Source organism: Anguilla rostrata, chromosome 5 (assembly GCF_018555375.3).
Source record: "Anguilla rostrata isolate EN2019 chromosome 5, ASM1855537v3, whole genome shotgun sequence".
Taxonomy (NCBI): Eukaryota; Metazoa; Chordata; class Actinopteri; order Anguilliformes; family Anguillidae; genus Anguilla; species Anguilla rostrata.
Window position 1 is genome coordinate 31,170,597 of NC_057937.1, and position 23,844 is coordinate 31,194,440.

At 39.6% G+C, this 23,844-nt stretch overlaps 1 protein-coding gene across 1 annotated transcript; it reads left to right on the forward strand.

The window, feature by feature from the left end:
• The first annotated feature begins 3 nt into the window (after positions 1-3).
• lin7c (lin-7 homolog C (C. elegans)) lies at positions 4-22,321 on the forward strand. Its single transcript, XM_064335785.1, has 5 exons — positions 4-213; positions 6,960-7,078; positions 11,724-11,795; positions 16,073-16,282; positions 17,764-22,321. The coding sequence occupies exons 1-5, from the start codon at positions 177-179 to the stop codon at positions 17,929-17,931; spliced, it is 606 nt and encodes a 201-aa protein (XP_064191855.1). The 5' UTR covers positions 4-176; the 3' UTR covers positions 17,932-22,321.
• Positions 22,322-23,844: the final 1,523 nt, after the last annotated feature.

The window sequence follows — 23,844 nt, forward strand, 5'->3', positions numbered from 1 at the left end:
GGTTGGAGACAGGGTGGATTTCACTAGAAAAAGATTTCTGGTTAGAGCCTTTCCCAGGGGAGTACGCCATAGAAACAAAATAGCCTATTTTTGGTTGGAGACAGGGTGGATTGCTGTAGAAAAACACTTCTGTTTTGAGTCTTCCCCAGGCGGAGACAGTGGACATTACGGTGAAAATGGCTTCGTTGGCTGAACCTGTCAGACTGGAAAGAGGTAAAACATAAGAATAGAAACAAATTAACATTGCCGTGGAAAAACAATAATCTCTTCCTATTTTTTGGTCTAACCATTTTTTGTTGCTGAATATCTGCCTGTGCCAAGTCAGTGTTGAACACTAACGTTGGCCACATCTATGGTCAAGTGTATTGCCTAATTACGGTCAAGTTTATAATTTCGGTTACCGTTTCGTGATTTAAAAAAATACATTCGTGACATCCTTTGTAGTCTGCTCCAGTTTATTCGTGGTACGAGATGTTTAGTGTCGGCTAGCTAGCATGTTAGTAAACGTTAGTCTATCTAGTTAAGGTGAGTTTACGCAGAGTGGTCTATGTTACTCTTTAAAAGACTAGAAATGTGTCAGTAGTGTGAAGAGTTTGAACAATTGCCGGCAAATGAAGCGTGGGTATTTTACGTTGATAGTTACACTGATCTCAACCAGATCAGATACGGATTAACTTGCTACAAGTTAACGTTACGTTGCCAAGACGATTCTTTTGTGCGTGTCTTATGGGGCGAATTTAATGTCAATATTATTTACGTGTTTTACAACTGATGCGTGTTTTGTGAACCGCAAAACACAATTCACACGTGTTTAACGCATTGCAAAACTACAAATCCCGTTCAACAGATCTCCAACTATACGTCTCACAATACAAATCTCAAAGTGGACACAAACCGTGTTTTAAGCATAGCAAAACTAATCTTACAAATCTGTTTTACAAGTCTCAAACTACACATTACAAACTATAAAGCTTAAGCAGTGGACACTAAAAAAAACGAATTATTTTGGCACTGTTTTTACGTGTACGATAGGGGGGATAGGCACACGTGTCTGCATCAATCAAAATTAAGTTATCCACAGTCAATCAGGGGAAGAGTAACTCAACCAGTCAGTGAGATGTGTGGTGTTCAATAATCAAAGAATGCCATCATAGTAACCACTCTTTCATAGAGATTTACATTTATTTTAATGTTTTTCATATAATTAAAAAAAAAAAAAAACTTTGCCACAAGCTTGCTATTTGGCTTGTTTTGAAGATAGTCAAATAGCTAAATAGCCAGTCAGCAACCATCTAGTTACATATCAGTAACCATCTTGGGCTTGAGTCCAGCAACAATAACAAGTTGTCGGTTTTGGAATTTCATGTGTTTACTATGAAGTTGGCAATTATCTTACACTGTACTGTAATATTGTATGAGTATGAATTATAATACGTTTAATCAAATTAACCTGGAATTTGGAATTTAATTTTGTATTTATGTATTTAAAATTATGATGACATAGGAGGGGCAGCACTGTGGTGCAGTGGGTTACCTCAGCAAGAAGGTCTTGGGTTCGAGTCCAGCCTGGGCCTTTCTGTGTGGAGTTTGCACGGAGGAAACCCACGTATCCGCGTGGGTTTCCTCCAGGTACTCCAGTTTCCTCCCACAGTCCAAAGATATGCAGGTAGGCTAATTGTGGACTCTAAATTGCCCATAGGTATGAGTGTGTGAGTGAATGGTGTGTGTGCCCTGTGATAGATCGGTGGCATGTCCAGGGTGCTTTCCTACCTCAATGCACGTTTCGATAGGCTGCAGCACTCCCTCCGACCTGGCCCAGGATAAGCAGGTATAGATATTGGATGGATGGATGACATTGAATAGCTACAATCAGGGGCGTTTTACATTAGTGGCATGTGGGGCAGTGCCCCACCAAAGGTGGCGCTGTGGTTTAAGATTCTTGTAACATCTGAATGTTGTGGCATAATGTATTTTATATTTAATACAAAATAGTGATTCAGTGGTGAAATTGGCATGTATACGTATTATAAAGTTGACTCACAATCCTTATAGTGGTGTTTTGGAGTAATTTCCTTTGTGTGTGCGTGTGCTCGCGCTGCAGACTGCACTCCCTGTCCTATCTCTCTGCTGTGGGGCAGCGGAGCACTCTGCCCCATCGTTGCTAGGGGAACAACGTAAGCGTGATCTGCGTAAGCAGGGAAAACCTCCTGCAAATTATGTTGGGTGGAGGGGCAGAAACGTTTCTGCCCCTATGAATTTTGCCTAGCAACGGGTGAGCCACCTGAGGTGGTGAAAAAATAATTAATGTAACCGTTAACCGGTTGATGTACGTGGTCGCTAGTATCAGCATGTCTAGGAATCCGTACATATTCACTGTTGTAACCTAAGTCGCAGGACGCAAAATAGCCGTTAGGAAAGCAGTTTGAAATTATGAAGCAACCGCTGTGCCATTGCATTTATTTTTTGTGATGGTGACGTCATACAAAACTGCCCCAACAGAAATGCCATGCTAAAATCGCCACTAGCTACAATAACCTTTCATATGTAGGTTATGTTATATATCAAATTAAAACTGTCTATGGGAGAAATGAATGGCAAATTCCCAATTCCTTCAAAATAATTTGACATTTGGATGTTTTTATATGAAAAAGAATGTTTTTCACCCATTTTTATCATCTAAAAAATTGTGTAATTAAAAAAAAAAACTAATTGTTAATGGCTAAGTCGTTAGCGACCCAGCATAAGCCATTTGCTGTTACCCGTTAGTGTAATAGGCTATATTTTTCGTTTTTTTACTTTGTACTGTTGTATATTTCACTGTAGATCTTTTTAATGTTGCTGTTCTTAAGTTATTTGAGTACTTGTTTTAGATTTCTTTGCTGGCAACGTAGCTTTGACCAGCCTGAAAGGCTGCCAGGCAAGCTGTGACATAAATAACATTTGCAGCAGTGTTGGGTTGTAGTTAGAACAAGTAATTAGATTGGTTGGAAAGTGGGATCGGAATTCAGTGTCCTTTGTTCTGGAAATCCATATATTTGTGAAGGTTTTGCTCTGTGATACATTAGACTTCTGAGGCCTATGGCATTTCCATAGTTAATTTTCTGTAACTGTACAGCAATTTTGAAATGATCATCTCCAGTTTACCGCTCACCTCTTCAGTCAGCTATAGTGAAATAGTAGTGAACTTGAATGGTGTCCTAGCACCCTCCCACTTTCCATTCATGTTTATTCCAACTCCACCCTTGTGATGTATATTTCTATTACAGTATATTGCTAGAAAGCAAAGGGAGAAGAACTTTCCAAAAATGATTTCACGATTTTTACTGATAAGTAGGCTAGGCCCAGGAGTCAACCAAAAACAAATAGAAATGCTTGCAGTTTCATAGTTAAATTAAAATAAAATAAAGTTCAGTTGTATAGCACATTTCAAAAACATCTGTCACAATACATTGTACAGTATATCCCAGCTTAACTCCCGACAAAAAGACACCTAGGGCATCAGTGGCAAGGGAAAACTCCCTCTGTCCTGCTTGGAGAGTGAGTTCATAATGCACAACAGGTCAGATCAGGCAGTTAACAATCCGTTCTGAATAATTTGGTAGAGTGTTGAGTGATGATGGGGTGCGGGACTGGTTGAGTGCAGGTGCTGGGGGTGGCAGGTCTGGGGCGGTATGTGGGCCAGAACAGAGGCGGGGCCAACTGTTCTAGCGTCTCAGCATTGCAGCATGCTCGGGCCAGGCGCCCCACCAGGGAGAGCAGGAGACAAGAGCAAAAACGGGCATTTGGGGAAGAGCAGTGGGAAGCAAGCAAGGACGCAGATGGGACATTTGGCAGCAGTTCTCCCCATAATATATCCCCATGCATTGCCATACGCTGTCAGTTCGCTACCAAATCATTTGCATAGATGGTTATTCCAAAAATAAAAAATTGTTACCAAATCAAAGGCAAGACCTTTTCTGGCTGAAAACTTAGGGTACAATATTAATTAACCTTTAAACTTGATGAATCCATGCTTACTGTATTTAAATTACTTTTATGCATTCACTCAAAGAAGGCTTGCAGCATCCTTTTTGGTGTTACTTGTTCCTTAAACAACATTAAAGCCTTTCAGAATTTTATTTCTCTGTTAAATTCTGCACAGATATGCAAAAACAGTGTGGCTTAATTAGAAGAATCCACTTAATTGCATCACAGATTATTGCATAATTTGTGTATTTGCATAGAATTTCCACACATATTCAAATATTTGCATTAACCTTTAGCGCATATTTATGATATTTTCTTGTAATTATATTCAATGACAACACATAATGATCTAAGTATACGTTGAAAGTTAGCAGATGGCATAAACAACCCGACAGTAGCCGTATAAAGACACAACTGACAGAATTTATGAAGGTAGCCGGTTTCTGCCAAAAATCACATCCATAGCGGACGCCTGAATGGCACACGGCACATTGTCTCGTTATTTTGTGCAATTAAGCAAATTAACTGTCTATTTGACTATTTCTAATTGTTTTACATGTTTTTATTTTTTTACAGTTATTTATTTTTTTGGTGTGTGATTTCTCTTTTAAATGACTTGCTGTCTAAGACTTTTCAGTGCAGGAAAAACCTTGGAAAGGGGATATATATTTAATCTGTAGACCTATATGTTTAAGAATATACAGTCATTTCTGTGAAATCATGTTCCCAGCAATCTAAGCAATACCCATCCCTAATTAATGTTATAGAGAAGAAACTGCATATAAGTTGACATTGAATGCTTCATAATATTCATGCTTATTTTTTAGGTATAAGAAATAATTCAAAGCTGACTAAGTCATTAGCTAGCTAAACCTGTAAACTGTAATTTAGGGTTGTGCAAGCTTTTTAGTTAGTCTGCCTTTCATAGAAATCACCACAGCTCACATCCAGTGCACATACACTTGTAGTTTTTTCCCTATCGTACATAGAAAAATAGTACCAATATTATTTGTATTTTTGTCTCGCAGTCGTCGTTCTAATTTATCCCAGAGGTGTTCAGTGGGGTTGAGGTCAGAGGTCTTTGCAGGCTTGTCAAGTTCTTCCACATCAGACTCTGCAAACAGTTTCTTTATTGACCTTTCTTTGTGCACGAGGTCCTGTCATACTGAAACAGGAAAGGGCCTCCCCCAAACTGTTGCCACCAATTTGGGAATACATAATTCTCTAGAATGTCATTATGTGCTGTAACATTAAGATTTCCCTTCACTGGAGCTAAGGGGTCCAGCCCAGACCATTATTCCTCCTCCACCCAACTTAACTGTTGGCACTATGCATTCAGGCAGGTAGCATTCTCCTGGCATTCACCAAACCCAGATCCGTCAGACTGCTAGATAGTCAAGCTTGACTCATCACTCCAGAGTACGTGTTTCCACTGCTCCAATGGTGGTGTGCTTTAAACAGTTCTTGGGCTGATGTTGCTTCCAGAGGCAGTCTGGAGTTCGGCAGTGAGTGAGGACTGATGATTTTTACATGCTACGCACTTAAGCACTTGGCGGTCTCGGTCCGTGAGATTATGTAGTCTACCACTTCAAAGCTGAGCTGTTGTTGCTCCTAAATGTTTCCACTTCACAATAACAGCACTTATATTTGACCGCGGCAGCTCTAGCAGGGCATACATTTTACCAACTGACTTGTTGGAAGGGTGGCATCCTATGACAGTGCCACTTTGAGTGCCACAGCTCTTCAGTACGACCCATTCTACTGCCAATGTTTGTCTTGGGAGATTGCATGGCTGTATGCTGGATTTTATGCACCTGTTAGCAATGGGTGTGGCTGAAGTAGCCAAACCCACTAATTAGATGGCATCTCCATGTACGTTTTGCCATTTAGTGTACTAAAAGGTCACCTGCCAAAGTGACCTGCCAGAGACTGACTGAGTTACACGCCAGTGTCAAATTCTACTCTCATTTGGCAGGTGGCGGGTGCTAATGTCAAGCCCTGATGTGACAACTATGTCAAAGGCATGCCACCATTGTCATGTAGGTTGTCCATTTAACAAATGTTAAAATAAGTTAAACGGGGGACTAGTGGCGAAAACCAAGTTCATGTCTTTTTACTTATATGTGGTGTGAAGAGTCGGTATATGCCAAAATACCGAGGATGTTTGTTGCGGACCTAAGACGCTTCGAAAAGCAACAGTTTGAATGGTCGTGGCAGCACGGTTGTTTACTTTCGTATCGGTAACCAAACCCTTTCATGCTAATGTGGGTTGTTTCTAGTGTCAACCGTGTGAGCACAGGTATTGGATATGCGTCACCTTAAAAAGTAGATGTAAACAGCTGGTCAAAAAAATCAGATATAGGTAAAAAAAATTGGGACTGGGCATCAAGACCTGCGATGTAAATATAACCATAATGTTTCAAGTCGCCATACATTGCTACTTCCTCAGGTCTGATCCAGGGAGTTCTAAAAATTTGCTTAGTGTCATCACAGTGGCACGATGGGTGCTAATGGAATGATGGGTGCTAACAAAGAGTTCTGATTGGTCAAAAAAATGGGCAGCTCAATCAGTGTGCTGTTCTGCCAAGTTAAAGAAAAAAACACCAGATCAAAGTTTTTATATTGAAACAAACATTTCCTCCAGAGTCAACCCTCACTTGTTTTAGAACCTCCTCTCATCTTGTTCAAAAGGTCTTGTATAATGTCAAGGACTGCCTAGTGCAGTGTTCTGTTTCCCCGTTCCTAAACTTGGAATGAGGGAACAGAACAGAACATGCCTTTCTGTCCTGTCTCATTTAACTGTGCATATAATTCTGCTCCACAATTTTCCATAATAGATTTATATTCAAATATGTCACCAAACCAACAATATATTACTCTATTATGCATTAAATAGACAGTGTGTTTCCCTGAAGTGTATTATTTGTTAAACAAAGTACTGATTTGTAGCTAAATTGATGTTGTTGACTCCTGCTTTCATACCATTTCTGCAGACATCTCTCGGGCCATCGAGCTGTTAGACAAGTTACAGAGGACTGGTGAGGTTCCACCCCAGAAACTCCAGGCACTGCAGAGGGTCCTCCAGAGTGAATTCTGCAATGCTGTGCGAGAGGTGAGGAGTGTTACAGTACAAACATGTTCCACTTACCAGGGTAGATATTTCTGCAACTCTGTAAGCATTGGTATGACCTATGATTATGGTATGAGTGCCAGTATTTCTGACATTTACCAGTCAGACAATAAATACGGTTGGAGTCTGTAATAAGTCGGAGAAGTTTTCACAATCGGCTAGAGGTGATTAGATTTTCTGAGGTTGTCTGCTCAAATCCATGCAACAAGTTGACACAAATTAGTTGATAACCGTGTTCAGTTTATTGCTAAGTGCCACTTTTGGAAATGTCGCCTATTAAACCTTCCTTGATTGCAAGGAAGTTCTCCTATTTACTATGAAACTTTTAAAGATTTAAATAAATGCAGGTGAATTACCAAGCTAGATAAGTTGCAACTATGAACAGTAAGTTCCCTTAGAGGCAGAAGAAATCTTGCTGGAAGAACAGAATTTGATACAAAAGCTACACCACTTGATGCTGTTATGATTGGTAGGGGCTATGACATGGTTGGGATCACAGAGACATGGCTTGGGGAAGGGGATGGGGCTATATATAATATAGAGGGTGGGGTGTAGCTCTCTATGTAAAAGAAAATCATAATGTGCAGGAAATTCCAGAAATTGACCAACTCATACCTAATGAGGGTATCTGGATTAAGCTCATGGAGAAACATGTGAAGAAACTTGATATAGGAGTGTGTTACCAGCCGCCCGCTTCAGACATTAGTGAGAATATTTTTATATTGTTAGGTGAGAATATTGTTATAGGTGACTTCATTACTCCACTATTAATTGGGAATTGATGACAGTAACAGGAATGAATGAGGAAGAATTTTTAGATGTTATAATTTCAAGTGGAGATAAATAGCGTTACACAGTCTAGAGGTCTGCGCGAGACTGTTTTTTTCAATCCCACTCCCGTCCGCAACCGCAACATTTCTGACCACTCCTGCCCGCTCCTGCGACACCTGTTCTGTTCCTGCCCACAACTGTGGACATTCCAACCACTCCCGCCTACACAACTGTTTTATATTGATATCACGCCTGCTCCAAACCTGCAGAGAAAAAAAAAAAGAACTTAATCTAGGCCTACTTTTTTATATAGGGACCAGTGTTTATTTATAAAAACACTCGTCTAGTCTACTGGTGTTTAAAACGAGATGTTTAAGATGTTTAGAATAACTAACAGAAAGAAAAAGAAAGTCGCACACTCTATGCTCCAATTCCAGTTTTGGCAAGCAGTGCCCTCGGGTGATGAAGGCACTGCATGCAAAATGTTGGCTACAAAAAAATGGAATTGTATTTGCTGGATGCTATGGACAGCCTATGAGTGAAATACATTGATAGGCTGGTGCATTTCAATTACTTAATTTCATCTAACATGGAAAGAAAGAGCTTGCTTTTTGGCTTTTTATTTAATTGAACGTCGTTAGAAATAGAGCTTGCTCTAATTGCATTAATAAAACAAAACACAGTTACCGTTGTGTCCGTTTTTGTTCTACATTGTGAGGCTTGAGTCTTTGATGAGCGCCTGTTGTCACAGATGTTAGCAGGAGCCATCAAACATCTGATGGCAACAATTGACAAGGACAAGAATCTTGGGCATAGGTACTGTTATTATGCAACCACTTTCATACAGTTCTGGAAAAACCACTAGTTGGATTTTTACAAATTTGTATTCCCATTCACAGAAATAACTGCGGGTGATATAGACAAGGATTCACACTAGAATTCAAATACATATTAAAGTAAATTATTCCGTCAAAATCTTACAACTCATTGACATAGTATTTTCCAATTTGCCATTGACATCTTAAATATTAAAATGTTGTATTAAACACTTAAGTTTACAACTTAATTTAAACGTTATGCTTTATGAAAGTGTTAATTCAAATATTCTGCATTCTCGCATTTAACTGCTTTCAGTGCAGAGACATGCGTAGATATCATTGGTCAAAGTGCAACAATTCCCTTGAGGGGGTAAGTGTAGCCCCAATGGAGAGGATGTGCAGATTGACCACTTATCAGCTACCCTGTTGAAAGTTATACGAACAAGAACGCAACTACCCCTTTGACCCTTAAACTACCTTAAATGAACAACAAAGCCGTGTGGCATACCTGTTAGGGGACTACAGAGTGTTGACCCCAAGCAACCTATAAAGGAACATTCGGCGTGGTAAGACACAATACAGGCAAAGGCCGTGCCGCAGACACCCTCTGCATACAGGCAACAACGGAATATACCATGGTGAACAGTGTCAAATGCATGGAGAGGTCAAGGAGAATCAGAAGTATGGGAAGGCAGACTGCACTGACGGTGAGGGGTGCTGTTTGTGTGAAGCAGCCAGCACTGAGTCCTGCCTGGTAGAGACAGAGAAACTGGTTCTCTGCTGGGAGAGAGCAGGCTAAAGTGTCTTGGCCAGAAATGGGTACAGAAAGTGAGATGTAGTGCTGTCCATGAGGCGACCAGCTCTCGATCCATGTATGAATCCCTTACTTCAGTCCGGTTCGATTCCCCAACATGGCACTGTCTGTACTGTGATCTCTTGATCTATTTGTAGCCCCCTCTGCTTTCACCCTGTATGAGTTGGGTAAAACAAAATACATAAGGACTGCAATATCCTTACAAAAAGAAATGGCAGGGACTGGTTGGTAAGTGGAGATGGCAAAGGGATTTCTTCAGGAAGGGGGTGAAACAGGCCTACTAGAAGGATAAGGGAAGATAGCCAGTGGACAGGGAGGAGTTAACCAGAGAGGAAATAAATGAAAGGATGTCAGGAGTGATGGACTGGAGGAGAAATGTGGGGATCAGCTGGTGGGAGAGATATTTGTTGAGATATGTCTTCATCTTTAATGAGGGTGGGGGGAGAGGTGAAAGGGAGTGCTCAGTAAGGTAACTGTGGAAGAGATTCGGTCGTCTTGAGGGATTTGCAGTTGCTTGTAACCATCGCTTCAGAATAGACAGCGAAAGTACTCTGCAGAGAGGGTAGATGGAGGTGAGGACGGGGATGTGTTCTGGTGGGAAGAGAAGGTGAACAGCTTGTTAGGGTTAGAAGATAAACACAATCCAGTTGCCTCTGTGAGGTAATTTGTGCTTGGCTCCTTCAGTTTCAGGTTTATTTTTCAATTGTGCTAACTAGGGTTGCACCGATTGATTAGTTGACAGAATTGTCAATATGTGTGCTGTTGACTGCAATAGGTGCATCGGCAAATGAGATTATATTCACCTTTGGCAGTGGCCTGTCATTTAATATATATCCATCAGTTTGTTGCATCGTTAATTCCGTACATGTTCAAACTTGAATGGAACCACAGTCTATTACAAAACAGTGTATCCGTGACATATCCTACATGGTGCTGCACATATTCTGTACTCTCAAGCCAAGAAAACAGTGGCTATATGGGCACATTAGAAGGAGACAGAGAAAGACAACCACCTTACTATTTGTAACCAATGCTATTCAAGCCATATTTCAGGAGGAGGCAACTCGAGCAAGGATTTTATTTAGGGCTGTCATCGTTAACTCATTAATTCTTTTGATTATCGCGATAAACTTTTAAACAACTAAATGCATTTTCTTAGTTTGGCGTAACCGTATGAGTTGAGGTGTTCACGTTGACAGTCCAAATATGGGATGTCTATCCGGTAATAAATTAAAGACTTGAGGAATTATGTATTTCTCAGTGAGATGGAGCTCTCTTTTTGTCATTTACTGTACAACTGTGCTTGCATTTAATTTATTGTAACTACAGTATGTTTATAGAGTCAAAGTGGAGATTGTGAACCCTGATCAAATCATTGAAATTTCTCAAACTGATTCTGTTATAATCATATGCATTTCTATTTGTCCAATAAGAAACATTTACTGAATTATTTCATAACTTCCCCGATACAAATCTGCAGATTCAAGAGATGAGTCATGCCATGTATGCAAGCTTACAGAGTTGCAAAACAAAAATTTCCCTGTGCTCTTACACTCAGTTAATTGTCTACCTGAAGTCTGAAGTATTCAGTCAGGTGGCAGGTATGCACACAAACACTGTGATGACCTTGAGAACCAACAGTGTAGTACTGGAACATTTAACAATTGCAGCCTAGTTGAGGCTAGCAAGCTCTTCCACTGTGTAATTGGGTTGTGTCAGTGCATCCAATTTAATGGTCCTTCTCTGGTTTCATTATTTGTGTCAGCAGCCCTGCCCTCAGCCCTGGGTTGTGATGGGCGAGATGCACCACAACATGCTGCCAAACCAGCTGAAGCTAGCTAGGCCAGTAATGCCTAAATGTTAGAGGTTTAGTTTAAAGGGTCGACATAACTCAGGAGGTAAGACCGATTGTCTGGCAGTCGGAGGGTTGCCGGTTCAAACCCCGCCCTGGGCATGTCGAAGTGTCCTTGAGCAAGACACCTAACCCCTAACTGCTCTGGCGAATGAGAGGCATCAATTGTAAAGCGCTTTGGATAAAAGCGCTATATAAATGCAGTCCATTTACCATTTAAAGCACTTCCTTGTTTAATAAGTGAAATTCTCCATACAAATGTTGCACTTTGTTTCTCCAGTTCTAATTCTCATTATGTTACAACAGATTAATAGGAGTTTGTTGCTACTACTATAATTTTAGTAGCAGTAATCAGTAATCTTATTGTTCCAGGTGTACGAACATGTGTATGAGACGGTGGACATTAATAGCAGCCCGGAGGTCAGAGCCAATGCTACTGCTAAGGTAAATACTTTTTAATTTTTTAATTTTTTTATTTTTTTCCACTTGCTTTCCATTGCCATTTTCTCATGTAGCATGCATGGCATTCTAGCCCAGCATTGGGTGGGGAGAATGCAATGTCAAATGTGCCTCACCATGCAAGGCCCAATGTATCCACACATTCTTTAGACTCACCGGATACTCAACTGTGATTTTGTAACGTTGAAGTTCCTGTGTGTACAATTGAAGCCAAAGCTTCTGAGTTTGATGAATTTGCTCGAAATGAAGGGGCATGCCAAAGACGGTACTATGGCAACAGGCTGTCTACTGGAATGCAGCATTGAAAACGCATGTTTCCTCTTCAAAAAAATAAGTGAAAGCACCCATACTGGAAGCTGGTTAACTGTATGCGATGGAACTTTTAGAATAGATTAGTTATTTTACTATAGGTACTCAATAAAAACAGGTAAGCTAGACCCACCTTTAGAGGGGGGATCCTAAGTCTACTCTCATCCTAAATTAAATTAGGCATCTATTTTTCTGAAGCATGAGTGAATTACTTTAATGGAAAGTGGTGAAAAAGACAGTGTAGAACAGGTGCCATCACCATTATTTGTAACCCAAAAAAAAGATTTTAATGGTAAATTCGTTTTCAACAGCTTCACAGATCAGTTTCGGAAACACATCAGAAACACAAAGCCAGTCAATTCATACCAAACTTAAATGGTTCTTGATTGGCTAGTTGTCTGCAAGTTCAAACCATCTAGTGATGATTTCCAATCAAGTTTCTAGCTCATTCTCTAATGCAGTTTATTGGCCATACATGGGCAGTTCATTGACAACCTACACATTTTCGTGTCAAGAATAAGCAATACAATTCAATTGATTTGCCACAGTCAACTTACACATTTTCATGTCAAGGATAAACCATTCAATTAATTAGCTGCAGTCAGCCTGCTCATTTTCATGTCAAGAATAAACCAGAAGTGATTTTGAACTCAAAATATGTTTTAACAATATCAAAAATATGATATGACAAAATTGTTTTTACCATTGCCTGAATTAAATTAATGAAATCAATCAATCAATCAAAGACCAATTAGGCTCTCTTGCCAGTGAGAGTGCTAATAACTCCAAATACACAAAATAGAGGGTGTTGGATCTCACACGAAAGTTTTCCACTTTGGAGTTGAACCTATTAAAATGCAATGATTAAGGGGGGCACATTTTACCATCCTTATACTGGACATAAACTCACAGGATGAATAATTTGCCTCACTAAATCTGTCAAATATTTATTAAAGTGCCTTGCGGTTTTTGTTATGTCAGCAAAACAAAGCGGGAACTAAAAACTGGGACAATTGAGCACAAGAGCGGTAGCTAGACACGGCGGTGGGACATGATGTATGCACTCTGAGTGCAGGATATGAAATGCTCATCAAGCAAAGATCTGAGCCACAGGACCGGTGAAGCACAAATAATAAATAAAAGGGAGAAAGGACAATCCACTTCGTTTGACAAGCTCTCCAAATATACTTATGTTCATTCACCCAGAGCCCACAGGAAATTAACCAGTTGAACTTGTCAGTACCAAACAATAGTTCCCCCTCAAGCACTGTAAATTCCACTGAACACATACCCTATGCAGTCTCGTCCTTACAAATATGTATACAACACTGAAATAATACAAAATAACTTGATATAAACAAATGGCTAGCCAGCTATCCTATCCAAGTGTACAAAGCTGCCACTAAATTTGAATTATGAAGAGATTAGTGTCCATAATAAGTTGTTCATTAGGTCTCTCCTCACCACCACTGTGTAAGAAAGTAAACTATTTCCCACAGATTTTGAGTGTTCAATAATTTAAGCTTGTACATTTTTGTTTTATTTAAGTCATGACCATGGAAGATGCAAATAAACCAGTTCAGATTTTCACAACTGTTGGACCTCTTGTCCGGCTCTTGTTTCGTGCATCTCTTATTTTTTTTGTGCACCTTCACGGCAGTTGGAAACTCTCCCTTTTCCATCTGTTTCATCACTGAGAGCATCTGTTACCCGTGGCTGGGGGTTTGGTGGGCAGTTGGCAGTCTGTGTCCTCATGTCAGTGTGACGGCACATCTCACCTTTATGAACTGTAGCCCCCCCAAACCTTTTTCCTGCAGTTTGGCCCAGAGCCTTGTGGATTGGGTTTCTGTGACTACAGACACATCACAGTGAAGGAGGGGGGTTGTCCTGGGAGGGAAGACTGATGGACCCGTTTGCCTGGCCCCAGTGGGCTGGCTCTGCAGCGTCAGCTAAAAACCTGAAGCTTTGAGGGAACATATGAAGGCATAGAGATTCCGTGCTGCTTGCTCCACATGACCCTGTGGCACTGCCAAGCTCCGCCAGCTTTACGAAACTTTATTGTCCACACAGTGGAAATTTGCCACTTCATACCACTGAACTCATGAACTGCTGCTTTTAAAGCATGGTCAACAGTATGTAAATGTTCAGTTTATTTATCCATTATCCAGGTGAGTCCCAATGAGATGGAAAATATCTTTTGCAAGGATCCCAGTCCAAGACATTTCAGTGCACAGCATAAAATTCAATACAGAACAGTGCAATAAAAACAATGATGAAACAGCCTTTTTGTACAGTCAGCAGCACCTTATCTGTTATAGCAAAGAACGTATGTCAGCTTGACAGTGTCATCAATGTTTTAGTACATGAGAAGTGTATGTTCAACAAAAAGGCACTGTACACTTCAACTGTAAATATTATTGAAAGGACACAAAATAAGCCAGCGTGTCATAACGTTGTATCAAAAAAAAAATAGTCACTTGCATAATGACAGTTTCAGTCAATGGACCTTCTGTTCATGTAAAAAATATATATTTTGTGCTTTGTCTGCTTTTGAAAGTGTTTCATTGTTGCAGTAATTACAAGTTCTCCTCATTTCTTGTTTCCCAATCATAATAGTATGGTAGTAAATACTTCAACCAGCATATGGAGTTCATCTTTACAAGGTGCAAAAGCAACAGAAAGGAGAATCTAACTAGTTATATTCATCTAATTCTAGCTAGGTTCATTGTGCTCAGAGTAAGACTTAACATTTTTGAATAGCTGTACAACTTTACTAAGGCAACTCCCTTATCAATGGCAGCAATAGCCAACTTTACATTGGCCCTGGTTGTATTGCAACTGCTATTGCTTGCTGCTGGGTTTAGTGCTAGGTAATTTGGTGATGGGAATTGCTTTGCAATGCAGTCAATGTAGCTTTGTCTAGAAAGCATGAAATATACATGTAGAATACATGTGCAATATATTTCATTAGGCAGTTAAATGGTTCCAAATATAATTACGCCTAGTTTACATGCAACACGAATTACACTGGCATTTTTTGTCAAGGTAATTTTTGTAATCTTTAAGAGGGCTATTTTTAACTTCAGTACCTTTTCATTGAAGTAACAACAGTTTTTTTTTTGAGCACTCAACCCACCTCTGATAAAGATAATCATAATAATATTACAAGGCAAAGGTGTGTACAACAGACTCAAAGCACAGTGCCACATTTTCTGAAGCAGTGTTTGTCTTAATGGATACTGAATCCTACAAAATAGAATGGAATACATTTGTCCAGTTGGATTTGTCTTGGTTGGTCCTATCTGTATACATATAAACAGCATGAATCTTTAGAATAGCTCCACCCACATTTGAGAGTGATGTGTAATAAATTAATTCTCAGATGTATAAGCCTTTTGGGAAACTTGGATGCCTTCTCTGCAGTTCAGTGGCTGGTACAGGTTTCTATTCCCTGCTATGGCTTTGTTATGTGATGCAAATGCAGACTATTTTATTTTGCTTGCATTTGAACTCTTTTAGGGATGCGCTTGTTATTGCCGCATGTTGATTTCATTTTGCCATACTTGCCATCTGCCGAATGTTTCCCCGTTTTTCCCTGATGCCTCTTCAAAGTCTCGCTGTGCTTAAAAGCAATCTTGTGTTTTACAAGGGCTGCACTGCAGCTTGCAGTAGAGCTGCGTTTTGCGAGAGCAACTGAGGTCAGGCATCTTTTAACAGTGGCAAGAACCACAAGTTTCCACCAAGAAATCGAATACAATATGATTAGATCTGCAGCGTTTAAAGGCACTTGAAGACTGCAGGTTGTATTGCTGGACTGTAGACAACCTTTCCTACTTAGCTATTCTGTAAGCTGTGATTATGCAAGAATGTATGACATCTGAAATGGAATTGTATATCTACTTTTATTTGAAATGCCCATCAGAACAATACGCTTAAATGTAATGCCCCTCCAGGCCACAGTGGCAGCGTTCGCAGCGAGCGAGGGGCACTCCCACCCCCGGGTCGTGGAACTTCCCAAGACCGAGGAGGGCCTGGGCTTCAACATCATGGGGGGGAAGGAGCAGAACTCCCCCATCTACATTTCCCGCATAATACCTGGCGGGATTGCGGATCGGCATGGTGGCTTGAAGAGGGGGGACCAGCTACTGTCCGTCAACGGAGTGGTGAGTCCACACGGAGTCTCACCGAACTGCCTTCATACACATACAGCCTACAGGTGACCCGCACATTCTGAGGGACCATTCATCTTCAGAATAATTTCCACCAATAACACTGCCAAAGGCTGATGGGTATAATGTATTGCTGCACGTAAGGGCTCCATATATTCCTGAAAATTGACTGTTTGAAATACAGGGAGTGAAATACTTCGTTCTCATCAAATCCCACTTGAGGGGGTGGTGTTTGAAAGATAATTTTACTGGTAAGTATTCTGGGAAATCAGCTCTCCTGTAAATGGGGTATACAAAATGCATAAATACAAGCTGTATAAAAATATTGAATGTTGTAGGCTATGGAAGAAGCATAAACTCAGAGATCGACATCAGAAATTGAACTTGCTCAGGGTACTGACAGCCAAAAATGAAACATGAACTGAGTGTGCACAATTTTTCCTGCGGGTCTTTTAGATGATCAATATGCTAGGCGTAGGTTGCTGCAGTCTAATTCAACTATGAGTTATACTTACGCAGTGTGAAGAAAACTTTACCATTATTCATGATTTAAATTGATATGTTGTGCCCCTCAAGCAAGACATCCTTAAACACAATTCACACGGTAATGTCAATAATAAAAAACCTGAAAACTGAGAACGATAGACAGACTAGGCCGCTTATCAAGCATGGCATGCCTGGTTTTTACTTTTTTATTTTTTACTTTTACTCCAAGTGAGTCTTGAGGACACACAACACCTCAACAACAGAGGGCTGGGCAGGTAGGATTTTCTTTCCCCAAATTTGATCATTTTTAAGGTGGTTTTTAATGCACACCACCAACCTGCTCAGACAGTGAAATTACAGCTGACAGTATAACATTACAGCCGACAATCACAGCAGTGAGCATCCAGTGTTGGCCTTCATTGCTCTACAGTACAGGTATGCTTTAATGAACCCTTTCTCTTAAATAACCCCCCCCCCCCCCTCCCCAAATGGCTGTGGCAGCCTCCCACTACTACCTGCTGATTCCACAAGAAACATTGTTAGGATATTGTGCATATTTACAGAGGTTTCTGACAACCTATAAACTTTACAATGGTTGGTAATGGGCTGTTCAGAGGTTTATGGTATAAAGCAATAAAATACACTTTAAGCAAATCAAAAGGAGCTTTTGTATAGTCACATTATGCCTCCAGAGGTTGAACATGTGTTGCCTGTATCACCTGATTATTTTTTAAAAACAGACTTTTTTCCAACATGATTAAGTTGAATATTTGTTCTGTTTGAACTATTTATTTAATTCATTCAATATTTCTTTTTTTACTGTACAGTTGTATTAGATTGCCTAGTTCTTCCACTGATGAGTTACTATTTAAGTACAAATTGAGTGTGTCAGGCATCTATCATTCCTATCCGTGGGAAAATAGACTGTGCTAGGGGGTCCGTGTCTGCCGAAGTCTGGCCTTAATGGCGGAAGCTTGTCTGTTTTGCAGAGCGTGGAAGGCGAGCATCACGAGAAGGCTGTGGAGCTCCTGAAGGCCGCGCAGGGCACGGTCAAGCTGGTGGTGAGGTACACCCCCAAGGTGCTGGAGGAGATGGAGTCTCGCTTCGAGAAGATGAGGTCCGCCAAACGCCGACAGCAGAATAGCTATCCCCAGTAGCGTCCTCGCCCCGGTCGCCGGATTCCTCGCACCCCCCTCCCCCCCCCCGCCTTTTCCCCTTGCCTTCCTCCTCAGGCTGTCTCTCTGTTCCTCCACCCACTCTGCCTCTACTTCACTCTTCTTTGTCCCCTCTTCAACACTTTGGCATGTTATTCAACTGTCGCAACACTTAACAATTTTTCTAATGTACCCACTAATGTACCCTCTTACCTTCACATATTATGTGCATTGATGCCAATGCCTCTGCCTTGGAATATGTACTTGGGAATTTAAAGAGAATTTTGCTGATAACTGTTTCTTGGAATTATATGAATCTTCAGAATGAGTTTTAAATTAAGGCTCAGTACCACATTTGCTGGATACCTAAGGGGAAAAGGGGTTTTTAATCAATGTATTTAACTTTGTTCTGGAATGTATTCGAACAACAATAACTAAAAAGGAAGCTCAGATTTAGCACTTTTTACAACCTAAGTAAAAATAAAAATAGTCAGAGCATATGAATAGTTCACCTGGCAGCAAACAGAATTTCACTGAATGTTACTAGGGAAATGAAGATTGATCTGAATTTTTATCTGTTTTTTCAAATCTTTTTTATGATTATTGTGCTTTTTAACCTTGGAGATTGCAACTGTCCCTTTCTGGATACATGTTGAGAAGGGTGAGATAGGCCTGTACAGTTTCTGTTGTAATCATACGCTGTAGAATGTCTTCATGGTCTATTTTATTTTCCACATAAATGCATAATCTGTTGTGTTTTTGGTGCTTCATTTCCATATCCACTACTATAGGCGTTTCTTAATTCTAAAAAAATGACACTAAAAGGAGCACACAAAATGGATGCTATTAGCTAATTGATTCGATCAAACGACTAAGGATGTAGGACAAAACGTCTGCTTTATCAGGGCCATTTTTCTGAGAAGGAACTGGCAATTATACTGTGCTTCAGCAATACTGTGCAGAGGTTCAATGGAAAAATGGACTGACATTTCAGACCGGTACGATTCCTATAAGATGGTTTCATCACTTTGTTTAATTAAACACTATGAGCGTTTGCATGCATTGTAAATCCAGTGAATCTGCTGGAAGAGAGGAATGAATTGGTGTAGGAAAAATAAATGTAATCAACATCTGAGTTTAGGAACTAGTGCAAAAGCAGGAGGGACTTGGTGAAACTCATGTCATGTTATGAACTGCCATCCCAACAAATCTGCATTTAAAGAGAATGAAGAACTCGTAAATGCAGCACAGTTTTGCGAGATGAAAATTACAAGATATTACTGAGTTCCTGCTGTCAACCAGTCACAGCTTCTATTGCGTGTAAAGCATTTACCAGTTTTCTTTTGTAAGTTTAAACTAAAACTAGATATCCGTTTGGAGATATTGAATCTGATTTAAATTACCAGATAGTCACCCTGGTAATCTGGTAATTTAAAGTTAAACGGCTGATTATTTATCAAATGATATATTTTGTTCTGTCCATGTATTTAAATGTGGTGTTAAAGTACAGTTTTTTTGGCTGAGGACTAGTGCAGATATGAAGTTCAGGTTGCATGTTTTTTTAAACCGCATCTGACAAAAAATGATGCTGTTCTGTTGCAAAAAACAAAAAACCAAGACAATTATCAAAACACTAATGATAAGATATCAATGATGTTTTATAAGACTTTGTAAAACAAAAGCCCTTTATTAAGCTTGTGCTGCTATATATATATATATATATATATATATATAGTACCTGCTTCAAGATTTGAACAATGTTGTGGAGCGCGTTTTCCCAGGTTGATTGGAAGAGAGAGCAGTGATGGTTAGGGAACTGGGCTTGCCACTCAAAGGTTTGGGTTTGATTCCCGGCTAGGCGCTGCCGGTATAACCTTAACCCTCCTGTTCTGTTCATTTTTTAGGTACAGCAAAAATGTTCCCGGGTCAATCCCCATACAGGGGGGGTTTGCAAATACATGAAATGAACCATTTTCATTTAAAATGTTGATTACACTAATTAAGGCCAGTAGAAGAAGTTTCATACTGAAAAAATAATTTTAAGTATTTTTCCTAGATTTTCAAACTTTAAAAAGGGTTAATTTGACCCGCAACATAACAGGAGGGTTAAGCAAGATGCTTAACATAAATTGGTTCGGTAAAATATCTGGCTGTATGTAACAAATGCTATCTGTTTAATTCGCTCTGGATAAGAGTGTCTGTTAAATGACTAAATGTAATGCACTCGGTTAACTGAACGTACATGCTTGGATTTATGTATCGTTGGTCTAATTTGTTACTCACTCTTTACACATCAGAAGCGTGTGCTTTTCCTTTGACCAATTAATGCACAGGACTCTATTGATCAAGATAAAATGATGATCACAACCATAAAATCATGACTGTTGAAATTTATATTTATTTACAGGAGAACTGAAATAAGTGTGCCATCTTTAATCCATCATTTTTGAATAAAGGAATTGCCTCCAAGTCTGGTTTGAAGAACGGGTTACTTCAGAAATGTTATGAGGCATCCGATGTTTTATGGCTAGCTACATGTGCCGAGTGGCATTAAACAATTTGAATGACCTTGTAGCTTGTGTCGTTAGTGCTCAAATTAGAGGTCTGTAGCCTGACCTGAACCCAACCTTGCCGGGAGGTATTCTGTGATTTTCGGGTATTGGTCTTTTTTTTCTTCTTCTTTTTTTTTCAAGCTCTGTGACATCAGGTCAGGTACAGGCCAAATGCTGTCAACTCATAATTTTACAAATAGTTGTGTAAGCCAGCTGTTAACAACAATTGACAAGAATGGCACAGAGCTGACTAGCCTGTTCTGGTCATTTCAAACATTAAACTAAAAATGATTCCCATTTTGCGAACCTACTTCATGCAAACACATACTGAAAAAAATAAAAAGTTTCTTCTGTTGCAGAGGTGCAAGTGAGAAACATAATGTCACATTAACAGAAGGAGAAATGTTTAAATAAGAAGCGTGAAAGCTCATGTACAGCAGTTTTAAATAGGTTAGTTGAGCATAATGTTAAAAACTGTAGAATGGTAGAAGCTTTTATTTGCGCGATTGTTGTCAATTGTTGTTAACAGTTGGTGGAAGTGTTACAGTTAACAGCTGGTGGAAGTGTTACTGTCCCCCATCTCTGATCCGCGATCGCAAACAACTTCGTTAGCAGCTTTCCTGTGGGAAACACTGCATTATTTTTGATTGTGATGTATGGAGTTGTTGGCTTATTTCAGCGATCGGTCTCTATTGGGTTCCGGCTTCGAATTTGGTTAGAGCTTATCTGGCTGGTTCGGTTTGAGCTGTAAAGACGTAGGCAGGCTTGGCCCTTATTTCTAGCCTGATACAGACCTCTAGCTCAAATCATTCAAAATCTATGTTTAGTCTGTTTTCACGTTTCCTTTGGGCCCATTTTGTGTTGTTTTTAGCGGGAGAGAGAAAATGCTGACTGGAAGCTATAGCCATCTTTCTTTAGGGTAAAAGAATAGGAAATTATTAGGAAGGGATCAGACGGACTAGCCAGTGTGTTGGTGTGTGTAGCTTTCTAAATGTGTCAAGTGGAAATTCTGTTAGATACTGTATATAAAAAAATAATTGCATTATATGTACTGCCTTTTGAAATGTTTTTACAACTAGACAATGAACTTAAAAAAAAAAAAAAAAAAACTTTTGTCCTTGCCTGGAATGTTTTTTGACATATAATGTTGAGCTGTTATTAATTAAAGAAATTAATCTCTTAACTGAACAATCCTATGCAAGAAATATCACATTAGAATGAACAACAGTTTTTTATGTAGATTTCATTCATTCTGACTATTGTGTCGCCTCAGCTTTCTCGGAAATGAGCACAGAAAATTAAGCAATGCAGGACATCTATTTTTACTCTGAAAGGCAGGTGTTTTAATGTCTGGCAAGTTCAAAAAAGCCAGTCTGGATTTTTCCCTCATGTTCATAAAACATTTAGTAATGTTCTAAATTTAACATGTCCCATAAATCTTTCACAGTGCTCACTTAAAAGTATACTTGGGTTGTTTTTTTTTTTTTTTTTTGCAAGAAGCCTCTTTTTTTCTTTTCTTTTTTCTTACAAAAAATGCAGTGAACTAAAAATGTCTTTCTTTTGATGAATTTAGGACTGACATGTTAAGAAGCATTGCTTTTTTGAGACTTGGCAAATCCATATGATCGTTATGGCCTTCACAGAACAGGTAGTCTGATGGGCTTTCTTCTAATGTCACACAAAAGAGCAATAAAGGTTGGGCTTTCTTTTGTTGTACAACCTTTTGTTTTTATAATCTCTTTTTGATAACTGGTTTTTGTGGGAAATTTTCAAACATTGTATGTATTTCTGTCCTCAATGCATTATCCATTTCGAGTAACAAGACCAAACTTTAAATGATGTATTTTGTGTTCAGTCTGTTCATTTGGACTGTTATTTAAACCATTGCTGTGATCTCTTTAAATTTTCTCTTTCATGTTTTCTGTGTAACACTGAAGTAAATGTATAAATTACCTAAAATGCTAAACTGATTAGATTGCATGATTCACACAATAAATTATCCATCATAGAAATGTGTATACTGTACTATTTAAGAAACATAATGGTGCAATTGATATTGTACATGTTTATGTTGATATTGATTGCTAATAATTATGCAAGCAATGCATATGTGGCATTAGTACTGACATGTGAAAACCACTCTGCATTTCCTCAAAAGCCCAATCATTGTTAGTTGGGTTTCAAAGACCTTCATAGTTGATTTCAGTACACCATCATTGCAGTTTAGTACAGGAAACATTAGACTTTGTCTTTGACATAATGTCTCATCGCACTTTGGCCCTTCCCACTTCATGTCCTGGTACTGCTTTTAGTGGGAACAGGGTCAAGGACTTGTTCATCCACAATGGAAGGTATAAAATGCATTTCCACCTATGCTGCCATTCTAAATGTTTGGGACAAAGACACTTTTTCATATTTGGCTCTGTACACCATGATTTTTTATTTGTAATCAAACAATTAACATGTGGTTATGATACAGCTTCTAAGCTTTTATTAAAGGGCAGTTCTTATCCATAGCCCTGCATTTTAGGACACCATCATGTTTGGGACAAATTAATGTTATGTAAATGAAAGTTGTTGCACATCCTACAGACATCATCTACAGACGTCACCAGCTGCTGAGTATCTTCTCTGGTGATGCTCTGTCACTTGTCACCTCTGTCACCATGTTCAGCTCCTGCTTGTTTTGGGGGCTGGTTTCCTTAGATTTTCTCTTCAGCATATCAAATGCATGTTCAATTGGATTCAGATCGGGTGACTAACTTGACCAATCGAGAATTTTCCCGTTTTTGGCTTTGAAAAACTCCTTTGTTGCCTTAGCAGTATGTTTGGGATCATGATATAAGATGAAGAGCCATCCAATGAGTTTGGAGGCATTTGCTTGAACTTGAGCAGATGTTTCTGTACACTTCTGTACACTGCTGCTATCAGCAGTTACATCATCACTGAAAACAAATGAGCCTGTACATGTGGTAGCCATACATGCCAAAATTGTAACAGCCCCACCACCATCTTTCACGGATGACAGCGGTATGCTTTGGATCAAGCTGTAACATTCGTTATTGATAAGCAACCATCGGTACAGAATGATAAAGCTGAAGCATTGTTCCCATGATGGTGAAAACACCTGTTTCTCTTCAAGCCTGATAAGACTTATTTAGTGTACGGACCCGATTGGACAGCTGACAGTTTCATCAACTGCCCTAGCCAGCCGGCATTCCTTATTGTCGAGCCCTTCTCTTAGCAAACTAACCTAGCCATTCTGTTTTTGCGGCTATCTAGTAGTTTGCATTGTGCAGTATAGCACCTGTATTTCTGTTTGTGAAGTCTTCTGCAGGTAATAGTCACTGACGCATCCACGCCT